The sequence below is a fragment of the Rhinolophus sinicus genome, chromosome 1, assembly GCF_057876585.1.
Source record: "Rhinolophus sinicus isolate RSI-liver-muscle chromosome 1, RSI-T2T, whole genome shotgun sequence".
NCBI lineage: Eukaryota > Metazoa > Chordata > Mammalia > Chiroptera > Rhinolophidae > Rhinolophus > Rhinolophus sinicus.
The window spans coordinates 68,811,341-68,825,547 of NC_142501.1; the positions used below are offsets into that span (position 1 = coordinate 68,811,341).

Below are 14,207 nucleotides of genomic sequence, written 5' to 3' on the forward strand. Positions count from 1 at the left end.
CTGCTACTGTATTGAGGCGTCCTGTTTAATAATTCTTTCCTGGAAATGCATTTCAACTGAGTATTACTGCCCAGCATTGCTGTCTTATTAAAAAAAAAAAAAAAAAAAAAAAGGTAGGCACCAATTCTCTGCAAAAATAATGATTTTCATTCAGAATGTTCTCAATGTCACTCTTTTAGAATGACTTCAAAAAGCTCTGAAATGTAGTCTTTTTGTCTTGGTCCCAAGCCTCAAGTCTGGGAGACAAGCATCAGGAAAGAAGAAAGGAAACGGGCAAAATACTGGGAGAAGGCAACTATCACCTTTCACTGTCACATCCTTGAAACAGAAGCCACTATTCATCAGCAGACTAGACAGTTAATACCCCACTTTCTTGCATCTCACTGCCTCTGAGAAGAAAATTTATCCTTGTTCCTAAAAATAGCAGGTAATTAAAAGAGATTCATCCTATGGTAACGTATGTGAAGAGTCAGGATAAACTTGCCAAGTAGTGTGCATGAGTTCCCATATTCTGGAACAGTCTAAAAAATGTTATAAAATGATCCTTTTTCTCTCTTTTAACTGGGCTATTCTATTCCTAAGACCTCCTGTCAGGATAACTTTTATCCTACAAAGTGTGATGACTATCAGTGCCAGTGGCTTTTTTTTTCTTAGTTAAAATGAGAAGAGAACCTGCTGATCAGTTTTTGTGCTTGTAAGTTGCACAAATGAGGAGAGATATGATGGTCTGGTTATTTAATTTGGAATAAAGAGATTTCCAAAACTGTCCGTAGGTAAAATTTTCTTACAAAATGAACCCTTTTTGCATTGATTCCTAACACCCTACCTCAGAAGAATCCCTCAGGTATTTGGTCTTAACAGAGCCTTGAAAATAACTATTGGGCCATTCCATCAGAACCTGTGCATAAGCAGACTAATACCAAAGGTCTAAACGCCGGAGACTAATTTTTTTCACATGGTATTTTTTATGGAGATAGTCTGAATATGTTTTCTTCAAAAATATTTATTAGAGGGATTTTTCTCTGAGTCTTTGTGATTTCTTGAATTTGAACTTGGGAAACAGAATGGAAACAGGTCTAAGTGTTAGGCAACTAGTATTAATGACTGTAAGAGTGACTAATATACATTTTCTAGATACATTTTTATAGATTGAATATCAGAAGACTATTTTCAAACCTCTTTGAATAAAAAGAGGGACTATAAAATGATGTTTTTCCTTTCAAATCTGGAGGTTTTAGATTGAGAGACTAAAACATAAAAAATTCAAACAGTTCTTTAAACCAACTATCTACATATAGTGCAGAAATCACACTTAATTGTAACTAAAAAAATGTTATATTTTATATTGACATATATAAATTCCACACCTATTAAAAGGGTTTTATTAAGGTATTCTCTAATCATCTTTAGAACAACCAATAAAATAGCTAAATATGTAATGAACTCATGGAGTTTACCAATTTCATAGAATGCTGAAATGCTATTTCTCTTGTAATCTTATTTTCCATTAAATGTATTTAGATTTTGGCAATGCCTTTGGCTATGATATCAGAGACATCACTCTCCCCAGTTGATTATATCCTTATTTTCTCTGGCTTTACTTTTGAGAAGTTTCTTAAAAGCATCTGTGGGTTGGAGCCAGTCATGGTCAATTTACATCTAACATGGAATTTGATACTTATATTGACACTTACATTGAATACCTCATTTAAAGCCAGCTCTTTCAATCATTCATTTAAAGTCCACTCTAACAACATGTATGTGTATGTGATCTATGTTTATAAATGTATGAGTATAAATGTGTGTGATTCTTCACTCACCTCTATGGCCCCAAGCTCATATTTCTAACTTAGCATTAACTCAGAACACAAAGCAGAGAAATAAAGGACATTTCACAAAAGGCAAAACAGAGAGAAATAGACTTCATACACAGCACCATTTAACTTTGGTCCTGTATCAGACATAAAGAAAGACAGCCATGTTTCCAGCAGAGAATGCTTCATAGTTAGACCTATTCATCTAGGCTACCAGGAAGTAATACTCAATATCGCAATTTACTGCTTAATTGCCCCTACCTTTTCTGTAATGGCTGGCTGGGGCATTCCACCGGTAACCTAAATGACCACTTAGAACACTACATTGCTTCAATCCCAGCAAAAATTCCAATCTGGCAATGACGTGGCACAAGAAAGAGATAGAAAGCTACCAGAAATCCCAAGGAGGACAGTGCATAGCATTCCATGAGAGTGAAGCAGCAGTCACTCAGCTGAGCGAACGAGCCTCAGAGGCATTAACCTAAGAGACATCCCACACATCATTAGGATTTCTGCCAGTGCAATGAACAGGCTTGGGAGCAAATCTGACGCACTTGATATCTAAATGAACCAAGAGCTAAGATGATTCCAAGAAGGCTTCTCTGAAATTGTTTTAGTTCATCTTTCCGGCAAAGTGTTAGGCAATGTAAAAAGTATCCTTTAGGTTCTTAAGAAAATAAAAGAACAAACATGCCAAAAAAGTCCATCAAGATAAAAATCCTATGCAGAATTTTTTTTCAACAGCAATAATCAAAATTATAAGAGTAAATACATAAACCTCAAGTAGAGCCTCCTTAGAAATGTCTCCCAGTGAGTCCAGAGTCCTTACAGTGAGAAAAATCAAAGGCAACTCTCGGGAGTTTTTAGAACTTGTTGGATTTCTCCAGAATGGAATAGCAGGAAAACAGCTCCCCACACTCTGGAGTTCAGATTTTATTTTCAGTTTCAAAATCAGGAAGAGAGATGAGAAAATGTAAAGGTTGTATTTTGGATTTGTTTGGTGCTTTTTCTTTCTACCTTCAGGAACTTTAATTCTTGTAAGTAGTTTTCAATGGAAAAAGTATATCTGGAACTAAGAACTAAGTGGAAATAAATTCAGTGTTTATTTCCCAGTAGAGAGATCACTCAGAAATAACAGGCTTAGCCCTGCTCAGTTCATAAGATTGCAATCCCCTCCCCAGACCCAAGGCCAGTAGAGGGAGATGATGGCCCTTGGGTACTTGGTACCCAGTGCTTTTCTGAAGCACCTGGTTTTTATTTTTCTCACCATAAATATTTGTTAGAAGAATTAATGAACAAACAAACAAGAGAATGAATAAAGAGTCAGTAATGCAAGATTATACTGTACCTCAATAGCTGCCAGTCCAAACGCTATTCCAATAATTATGATAACGTGTTTTTTAGCGAGGTCTTTTATCAAAGAAATGCATGGCTGTTAAAAAAAACAAAATATAAAAAGTTACTTTTAATCAAATTTTGATGACCTTATTTGAAAAAGATATTTTTCTCCCCATTGGGTTGACTTTTTACATTGTTACCAAGAAACAAACTCAGCAGAAAGGAGTTGGATTATTGCCTCCACTTCACGCGCCTCCCCACTCCAAAAGGTGGAACTTGTGATTTTTCGTATCTTAGAAGGCATTTGAAACATAAAATTTTGCTTCCACTATGTCATTGCTGAATCTAAGGATCTTTAGTTATAAATAATAATTTTATCCTATATTATAATTATTCATTTCAGAGCTGTTATCACCTGGATTGTGTATTTTTCAGTTTGGTAATCTGCAGCAGAATTCCCTGGTTGGGGTTTCAGCTAATTATAGTGCAAATTTTCATTTTTAAATAAAGTTTTTCAAAAGTCCCTTACTGATATTTATCAGGTTTATTTTTATCTTAAAAAGAAAAAAAATCATTATGTCCATTATTATGTCCTTACTTTAGCTAAAAATGAGAATTTGGAAAATTGCCTCTCTACTATATTTTTTGAAATTTATTCAAACCAGCATGCAATTCCAAGCTTAAAACATTTCAGACCAGACCTAAAAATACCAAAAATTGTAAATTATATGAATAATTTTAAAAATGCAAAGTACTACACAGTGTCATAGTGCTATTATCTATATTGCCAGAAAAGATATCATTGCTATCTATGATAGTCTTATATGTGCAAAGGGCTAACAAAAATATCGCTATTTGTTAAATAAAATAAAAGTTCTCCATAAGGCTGAGTAAAACAGTCTTTCCCCCTTCATTCCTGAATGCAATGGGTTTCTCCATTCTCATCTGATCCAAAGTGATAAACATTAGAAGAAATTATTGTGTCATTTAGGATTAACCAGGAGATTAATGATTGTATCTACTGAGTCACATTTGTTATACTCAAGGAGTTTTCTCCCCCTTTCCTCTCTACATAACCAGGTTATCTTGGCAAAAGGGAGGGGGAAAAAAAGAAACAAATTATGGCCCATATCAGATTTTTCACTTTTCCAGATTTCTTGTAAATGACACAAGGCAAATGGAAGTATTTTATGAATTTATGTCTTTCCTTTTGGGAAACTGCTGCAGCTTTCAGCCTATACTCAACTGAATTATGTGTGAATTTAGAGAGAATGCCTATTATTTTTTAAGGATAATGCTAGGGCTTTTCAAAATCTATCCTGAGGAAAAACATCTTTGAGTTGAATCTTTAAAATGAATCAAGGAGACAGATAGCAATCTGCAATTGAATTTACTAATTTCCTCATTATCCTAAGTGGAAGCCACATTTGTTTACACCATATTTATTTCCCTCTTCCTTCCCTGTGGATATTGTGTCACTAGAATTAGGTAGGAGGAAGGAAGCAGGAAGGAATACAAAAAGTAAGAATAAAATATTTTTACTGATATTACTTGGAAAATAAAAAGACATGTAGTCTGATAGATAATGTCTCCTGCATGTGTTACTTTAAATACTAGTAACGGCAATTCCCCTTCAGCATAGTCTCCTTAATTTTGATGATTAGTAAAATCATTAGGGATATGATAGTCTGCAGGAGAGAAATTTCTCCTGAGATACTTTCTATTTCCTAATATAAAATTAACCTTAGTAGTCATTACTAAACCAATGCTAGATTGAAAATAATCTTCAGGTGTTACAGAAATTAATTCATAATTATAATAGCTGTTATATATCTTTCTCCCAACTAGACTATAATCCCCTAGAGGATCCAGAAGCATGTCTGATTCTAGCAAGGGTCTGTAGGACACATAGTAGGGGCACTAACAAATAACAAAATAAATGAAATATTAATATCAATTGTCATTTTTATACACATTCCTTCCAGGCCAAAGAAACAAATTATATAAAGCTCTATGGTTAGAGACAGATATCATGCCCTCTAGGAAGCCATACTTTGAACCCCGAAGACTAAGTTAGATGGGGGTCCCATAACACGTTGTGCCTGCCCCTATCCAAGAAATATCAATAGTTCATTGCGTTGAAGTTGCCTAATTATCTTTCTCTCTTCCCTGAGAGCAGACACTGTGCCCTGTTCAGGAATGGATCTCCTGCGGCTGGTAGAAGGCCTGGCACATAGGAGGTGGTCAGTAAGTATCTGATGAATTCAGCAATAAGAAATATGACATTCACAAATTGCCATCCACAAGTGACATAAATATGACATCTACCAACACATAAAAGATAAACCCAGATTTTTCAATTGACTTTAAATATCTGGGGCAACTTTTAAATTGGAGTAATAATTGGACGAATTAGTAAGTACACTTAACATCCAGAGCTGAAACCCCAAACAGGCCAAGTCCTTTCCTTATACCAGTACAATTACTTGAGAAAAGGAACATTAGGAAAAGAAAGATTTAATTTTAAAATTAAAGTGAAAGTGTAGAGTTCTAGAACTTATGTTAAAATAGAAGAAATAGAGAATAATGATTAAAATCACCAAAGAGAGGACAAAATAAACCTTTATCTGTTAGTTTGTACTTTGCCTCTCCTTGCAGTAGAATGTTCCTCTGATCTATTAGAGTTGAATTTAAATGATGCCAGACTCACAGAAGAAATGAAATACTTTCATCTTCTTTATATCCATTTTTATCTTTAAATAAAGATTTCTTTTTTATTTGGGAAATTCCTAGGACTTTTATATCATGATTCCCATTAATTGCAATTTAATTTTTTGTAAAGACTGGCATTGTGAAAAAAATTGACAGAATGACGTACTGTGCCAAATTTGATTTGTTCTTACCTGTTTGTAAACACTCTTGCCTTCATAAACTACACAAGAAGAATCTGGCATATCTGTACATTCACACGTCTTGTAATTGTTTTGAAAATTATTACCCCAGTCAGCAGCTCCATTGACCAAACCACAGCATTTAAACTGTTTGATGAAAAAGACATACAAAAAGCAGTCACTAAAGAAGATAAAAACACTGTCAAATACATTGAATCATATTCTTCTGAAACCATTATTAAGATGTTTCTTATACTAAAATATTGTGTAAGTTACCTCACCTACATCTCTGAATGTAGAAGGAAAAATGACAGAATTTTCCTTTTGGGTCTTAATATTAAGCAAGGAAAAATGAGTTGCAGATGTAAAAGTTTGAAGAACTTGGAAAGAAGATAAAAAACTCACCTTCCAGTTTTTCAAGACAAAAAGAGGCAACATCAGATTTACATACCCTAGATTTTTGGAAAGAAGCTTCCCAAGAGGCCCTGAGAGAGTCAAGATCTCTTTAAAGAACTTTTGCTCAAAGGAAATGAGAGGTTTTAAAAATGAAATTTCCATCTCATGATCTTTGATCACTTTTGGAAGCTAGGAGGGGAGGGGTAAGAGGCCTCTTCAAGGCCAAAGAAAATGCTCAGCGTGCCTCTCATCAGATTAAATTTTACATGGACATCTGTACAAGAGGGAAAGGGGTACAAATGAGAGACGAAACTCTTCGAATATGTCAGAAAGATTAAGGCCCAGAACAAACCGAAACATGGGGAAACACTATGGGAATTTGTGGTCATGTTTGGGGAACAAAAAGAAGGAAGTGATAAGCCCAGTGACTCAGTCAGTGTACATATTATTAGATAAAAGAGAGAAGTAATTATTCTTCATCTTGTCCTGTTTGCTCCATTAGGGAAAAAACTCTTCATGGAGAGAGGTAGACAAAAATTGCTGAAGCAAATGAAACCCAGACTGGGTGGTTTTCCAGGCTCAGATGTATTGTAATGCCAGGATATTGGAAGAACTTTCACTTACTGGCTGGGTGACCACATAGCCCATGTTACTTAAACCTCTCTGTGCCACAGCCTCTTCATCTGTAAAATACAGATAATAATAGTTGCTAGTAATAGTATTAATTTGTAGATTTGTTGTAAAGATAATAATGAGAAAATCTATGTGAAGATATGAAGTGCTTAGCCCAATGGCTGGCTTACAGAAAGCACTCAATATGTGTTAACTATTATTGTTGTTTTTGCTTTGTGGTTATTTCCATTATGTTCTCACTGCACATGATCTGTTCAACATTGACAGCAATGATTTAGATAAAGATACTGAAAGTATCTTTTCAACTCTGTAGCTGATTAGTGCTGGGAGTGATGATTAATACATTGGAGAACAGAATTGAGCTCCAAAGATGGTTCAAACCATGGACTTAAACTAACAAGTTTACCTGATGCACTTTGGCTCAAAGACTTAATTGCACAAATATATGACTCCATGGGCATTCATACGACAAAAAGCCGGAGATTTCAGTTGGTCCCAAGGTCAATCAATATTAGCAAAGAAGGCAATCTTGAAATGCGCTCCTCTCCTGTTCTCATGGTAGACATGACTAATCGCTCACTCTTTCTGAGTAAATAATCTTGAATAGTATTAATTGATACAGATATTCCCGACCAAAAGGAATACAAGTCCCACTATGTGCAGTCACATAATCGTCTATATTTGTAATACAAGATACCTCAGGATTCCTTAGGGAGGCATATAGGCTTACACACAGAAGACAGAGTAGGAGTTATTATGGAAAGGCTAAACTTGGCGTGATATCTGGTCACCAAATCAGATGTGGGAGCAGTTGGGGAAGAAGTCAGTCAGGACTTGTTGAAAGAGTTATAACAGATGGACGAACAAGGCACTACGCAGGGAATGAGACAATAACCTCTGACAAACAGTCATCATCAAGAATCCAAGAGGGGCACATTCCATTATTATGTTAGCAGAGAATTTGTATGGGAATTCCCTGAAATCCAAAGCAAAAGCCACTTAATATCTATACCTTCTGTCCATGTGTGGTGGGCCCCAGATCAACCAGCCAGAGTTTGAGTTAGGATGTTTTTCCAAAGAAGCATTACAGATGGATGGATGGAAGGAAGGAAGGAAGGAAGGAAAGGAGGAAAGGAGGGAGGGAGGGAGGGAGGGAGGGAGGGAGGGAGGGAGGAGGGAGGAGGGAGGGAGGGAGGAGGGAGGGAGGGAGGGAGGGAGGAAGAAAGGGAGTGAGTCTTGGTGGATAAGAGAAAAAAGCTTAGACTGTACAATGGAATGAACTAAGGGGTCCTGTGAACACAAGGAGCTTCAGGCACAGGATTAGTGTATAAGAATGAAAACAATTCAGAATTGTGCTACAACAAACAGAACATTTAGATCCCCACTGTTGGCACTGAGAGCTTGGATACCAGGGGCAATGTGCAGCAAGTGTGACTCAGGACACAACCCAGAGACCCAGTGGTTACCTATAGTACCTTTTGTTCCAGGACAATTACCAGGGAGAACCAAGGATGCTCAGTCCCACCCAGAGAAGGAACTGAGTTGCCTAAATTCTTCCTGCTTTAAACCTGGATGAATCCAGGATTTAGAGTGGGAATGATCCAGAGGGGCGAGGGTCAAGGGATGCAGCTACAGGGGAACTAGGAAAAGCACAACACAGAGAAACTTAAGCAGGGACTGACTCATATCAGGTTTTGGCTCTTGGAGATGATACTTCAGGCAGAATTTTTACAAGTTGACGTCTATCCAAATGGGAACTGGGGAATGCTTTGGAAAAATATCATCTGATAAATAGCTCAAGGAAGGATGTTTGAAATTGAACAGCAAAGCTTTTAGAAGTCACACGATAGCCATTTTCAAAGAAAAGGTTGCAGTGCATAGACCCCTCTGTAGATTTTCTTTTTCCTCTGAAACTCCAGAAGGAAGAACTAGGACTAAAAGATGTAAATTCTAGGGAGGCAGTTTTTGTTTCAAATTAAGAAAGAACACACTAATCATCAGACTTGGATATAAGTGGGATGGGGTAGGATGGGCAAAAATTGGTAAGCTGTCAGCTCTTCAATATTTAATTGGCGGGTGGATGAACATAAGCATAAAATATTTCAGTCAATGAGAAGTTAGGGTCATGTTCTGTAAAATCCAGTTCTCCTCTAAGATTCTGGGAGTTTCTACGACATATGTGAAATGAATGCTACATGTAGTTAATATGATGAGAATCACGAGTAAAGGTATGGTTGGAAGGATTTTAACAGAGTAAGTAATATTATTTCAGTCAAGCTTTAAAGTACATGTAGTATTTGGAAAGAAAGAGAAAAGTAGTAAGCATCCAAAGATGGGGAATGACGCAAAGGCAGAAAGGCAGGGATCCTGGGTAGACAGACCTAGCTGGACTAGTGTTTTCATTATGAAGCAGTGTTTCATAAAATTAAAATATTAGGTAGGAGCCAGATAGTAGAATACCTTCCATGCTTGCCCAAGTTGTGACTTTACTCTAAAGATAGCAAAGCAGCCTAAATAAATAAATAAATAAATAAATAAGCAAACTAACTACAAATTGGGGGGAGAGGGGGTTAGTGTATTGATTAAAGAGAATTAACTAGTCAGACCTGGGTTCAAATTCCAACCCCATCACTTGTCAGCTGACAGACCTCTCCCAGACCTAATCTCCACATCTGTCAAATAGGAATAACGAGGATAATTATAGTATCCACTTCACAGTGTTGTTGTGAGAATTAAATGAGCTATTCAAGGTAAAGCCTGGTGCATAGTAAGTAGTAATAAATGATAGCTATAATTATTTTTATGAGGAGGGTGGCATGGAGTGAGAGAGAGGGATACTCTCCAAACACCCCAAACGTACTATCTTTCTAAATGGTAAACATTCAAACAATTATTGATTTGGCCCAAACGAGGCTTAATCTGTCATAAAACATATCTTCTTAATCTCTGTCATTCTAAACTGCTTTAGAACTTCACAAGATGCTGAGGGAAAAGTAGAAATATTCGTGGATTTTTCTGAATGCACGGTGACAAAATCATCAGTCAAAATCTGCAAAATGGAGAATTTTTTTTTAATCTGTAAGGAATCTGCCTGCTAAAAATTAAGTAAACCCAGAAGAATTATGTCCAACTCCCCAAATACCCTACGAATTCTAATTACCTCTCCTTGAAATTTAGACAGGGCTGTCTGGAATGATTTTGCATTTTCATCGGTTCCGCTCAAGAGATCTACGTTTTCATGAAGAGTCGTATTCATAATTTGTTCAAACTGAAAATTTAAAAAAAATATTGTTAAATTATTCAAGCCACAAGGTAGTATTTTGATTTTTCAGACTTTTCCAAAAGTATCAAATATCATATTTGTACACACCTCAGGTTTGAAAGAAGCTCCTAGGATACCTGCTGCCACCTGCACGATCAGGATCAAAAGCAAGCCTATGAAAAACTGAAAAAAAGGAAAAGGCATGTATATTATTCCCAGTTCATTCAATAACATATCGGGACGTTTTGACATGGTCCTTCCTTCTGCAGTCTGGGTCATATTACAGTTTGACCCACCCTTTATTCAGTCCACCTTTTGCCTGAAGAAGCAAATTTTGGGACCATTACTACTCAGAAACATTTGCTCCAAATATTGACCATAGAAAGTGGTTAAAATGAAAATTTATTCATGAAATTGTAGGCATCAGTATGATGTCAAATGGGGGAAAGTTTTAAAACTTAGATAAAATTATTTGAATATTATCTTTCTCCTCATTCTTCATCAAACACAAAGTTCCAAACAAACTTCAGAACTGACTACAAAATGTTTCTACCACTATCAAAATCACCTGGGCCTTGTTATAAATGTCCTGAAACCTGCCTCAGATCTGTTGAATCATAAATTTGGAGAATACAGCCCACAAATTAATTATTTTTAAAAACAAGCTCCTCGTGTAATTAAATTCCTCAAATTGCAAATGAGGCCTTATTAAATAAAAAAATCAACCACTATGGATGTTATGGAGTCTCATTAAATCTCTTTCTCTACCTTCCCTCATAATAAACAATTAAAAAATGTTTTTTCAGGACTGACACAATACTTATTTTATGAGAGACACAAGTTTAGAGGAGCTCTGGTAAACTCTTAAGTCAGATTTATATCTAATCGATATTTGATGATTTTTCTAATATTTTTTCTATATCCATTTATTATTTTCTACTGTGTATTTTAAAAGTGAAGTCTGTGGGTTATCCTAAACCAATCCATCCTTCTTGAAGCTTTCTAAGTGACAGACATGATTATCTCACTATCTTACAATTATTTTAGCATGGAATATGATTTTGCCACAGTCCACATTCAGACTCATCTCCCATCATTTACCGAAAATAGCCTCTGCCACTCTCTAGCAATACCCAAGGCTTTGCAGTCCGCACAAAAGGCCAGTTTGTTCCCCCCCCCCCCGCCCCCCCCCAGAAAGCTCATTACAACCTCACCTGTACAAATACCATATTCACTTCTGGCTTCTGCTTTGAAAGTTCCCTCCTATAACCTTGCCCTTTTCTTCTTGGGCCACTCCCATTGTAGCTAATTTTTTACTTGTCCATCTTCCCTAATGGGTTCTAATTACCTTAATGTCCGTGCATCATTTAACACAGTATCTGGCACGTAGCAGGTACTCAATAATAATGAACAAATGAAGACTAAATTTGTCTTCTCTCGGGATGTCCTTTAACCTAAACATATTAGCCACCACAATCAAACCCTCTAAACAGAAGTTAGTGTTGGAGTTCCATCAATCTTGGCAAGTCCTTTTGACAGACATCAGGGATGGGAGATAATCCTCAGAAGTGTGAAGGTTGGGATTTGTCTGGAGCACTCACCAAAAGAAGCATGCAGCGGCTCTCTTTCACAGCACCACAGCACCCCAGGAAACCCAGAATCATGATGGTAGCACCCACAGCAATCAAGATATTCACAGCAATATAGGGGTTAACGCCGGAATCCCCATTGGTGAAAATCTGAAAATAAAAAAGAGAAATCAGAAATTTCCTCTCCTTGATGTTTTTTTATTCCAAAAATCCACTGGGTACCTACTATGTGTCAGGCCCTGTTCTTGGGCCTTGAGATATTTCAGTGATCTATACTGAGGGGAAAAATCCCTGCCCTCAAAGAGCTTACATTCTATTGAGGTGTTACTTGTCTGAATAATGTTTCCAACTTTATATTTTTCTAAGCTGATATATTGGATATTGGATGGAAGCAATGCAATAGGCTTTTAAAACACCAGTTAGTTTAAATTTAGAAGGAACAGCACAAATGAGTGTATAAAAACCACAAATGAGATACCACCTCACCCCAGTCAAAATGGCTATCATCAATAAATCAACAAACAAGTGCTGGCAAGGATGTTTAGAAAAGGGAACCCCTGTGTACTGTTGGGATTGCAAATTGGTGCAGCCACTATGGAAAACAGTATGGCGGTATCTCAAAAATCTGAAAATGGAATTACCTTATGATCCAGCAATTCCACTCCTAGGTATCTATCTGGAGAAATCCAAAACTAATTAAAAAAAAATTATGCACCCCTATGTTTATTGCAGCAGTATACACAATAGCCAAGATATGGAAACAACCAAAATGCCCATTGGTAGATGACTGGATCAAGAAACTGTGGTACATTTATACAATGGAGTATTACGCAGCCATAAAGAAGAATGAAACCCTGCCATTTGAAACAATAAGGATGGACCTAGAGAACATTATGTTAAGTGAAGTAAGTCAGACAGAGAAAGACAAATGCCATCTGATCTCACTTATATGTGAAATCTAAAGAAAAGAATAAATGAATGAACTAATCAGAAACAGTCTCAGAGACATAGAGGAAAAACTGAGGGTTGCTAGATGGGGGGGTGGGGATAAGGGGGAAGGTGAGGGGATTAGAAAGTACAATCGGTAACCACAAGATTGCCACGGGGATACGAAAGTCAATTTTGGGAATGTAATCAATAATGTTGTAAAGATTTTGTAGGGTATCCGATGGACACTTATCTCATTAGGGAGACCACCTCAGGGATGATGTAGATGCCTGATCACTGCACTGTACACCTGAAGCTGAAGCTGAACAATAATGAGTGTCAACTGCAATTTTATCTATATACAAGAAGCGGTTACAAGAAGCGGAGTACAGTATTAGGAATAGAGACAGTGGAAATGTAATGGCTCTGTGCGATGTCAGAGGGGTAGTGGATGGGGGGAGAGGGCTTATCACTGTGTGAGGGATATAAATGATTAATGTCTAATTATTACATTGTTCTGTGCACCTGAAACTAATTTTAAAAATGTTAAAAAAAAAAAAAAAAGATGTTAAAAAAAAGAAGGAACAGCTGCTTTCACCCATGACATCCTCTTTGGTTTGCATATTTTGTGTTTTATACATAAGAGTAGCATAGTAAAGCATGCGTTTTTATAGCAATTAAATTAATTAAATTATAAAGCCCAAGTTCCTCAAACTACTGATAGACCCAATAATATGAATGAATATCAAAAACATTATGTTGAGCTAAATAAACCGTATTCAAAATAGGGATTACTGTACGATTCCATTTATATGACACTCAAGAATAGGTAAATCTAAGCTATGACGATAAAATCAGAACAGCTCTTGATTTTGAGCTGAGTGAAAAGGAAAAGAGGAACTGACTACAAAGGGATATGAGGGAACTTTTATGGGTTAATAAAATGCTTTTTATATTGATTATAATAGTAACTTCACAGGTCTATACATTTGCCAAAACAAAAAATTTAAACTAAGAAAAAAAAATTTTCTTGTGTCTGATATTATCGATTCTATCTCCTTGTTCCCCAAAGGTATAGTCTGTAGAGTCTTTCAGAAACTCTTTATTTTGCCTGACTGTTAAGTAGTGGGATATTCAGGCAAAACCCTAGGGCCCTATGTGGTGAGTTGGGCTACCAACTTCCATAATTCAATTCTTCTTCCCGACACACATGCGCTTCTTCATCACCTTCATAACAGGTAGCCTCAGTCTACCATTTGTCCTCTAAAATCTCCAGAAGTAAATCATGATGAAAAAGTGAATTTTTGTGCCTGTGTTATACAGGAGTGACCATATATATATATATATATATATATAT

The 14,207-nt window shown here is 36.4% G+C and overlaps 1 protein-coding gene across 1 annotated transcript in view; it reads right to left on the reverse strand.

Annotated features, from left to right (window-relative positions):
- TSPAN8 (tetraspanin 8) overlaps positions 1-14,207 on the reverse strand; it is a 28,555-nt gene that overhangs the window by 1,088 nt on the left and 13,260 nt on the right. Inside the window, exons 3-7 of the mRNA XM_019748927.3 lie at positions 11,936-12,073; positions 10,443-10,517; positions 10,233-10,340; positions 6,056-6,190; positions 3,163-3,246 (exon numbers count right to left, since the gene is read on the reverse strand). Coding sequence (XP_019604486.3) covers positions 3,163-3,246; positions 6,056-6,190; positions 10,233-10,340; positions 10,443-10,517; positions 11,936-12,073 — 540 coding nt within the window. The remainder of the gene's footprint in view (positions 1-3,162; positions 3,247-6,055; positions 6,191-10,232; positions 10,341-10,442; positions 10,518-11,935; positions 12,074-14,207) is intronic.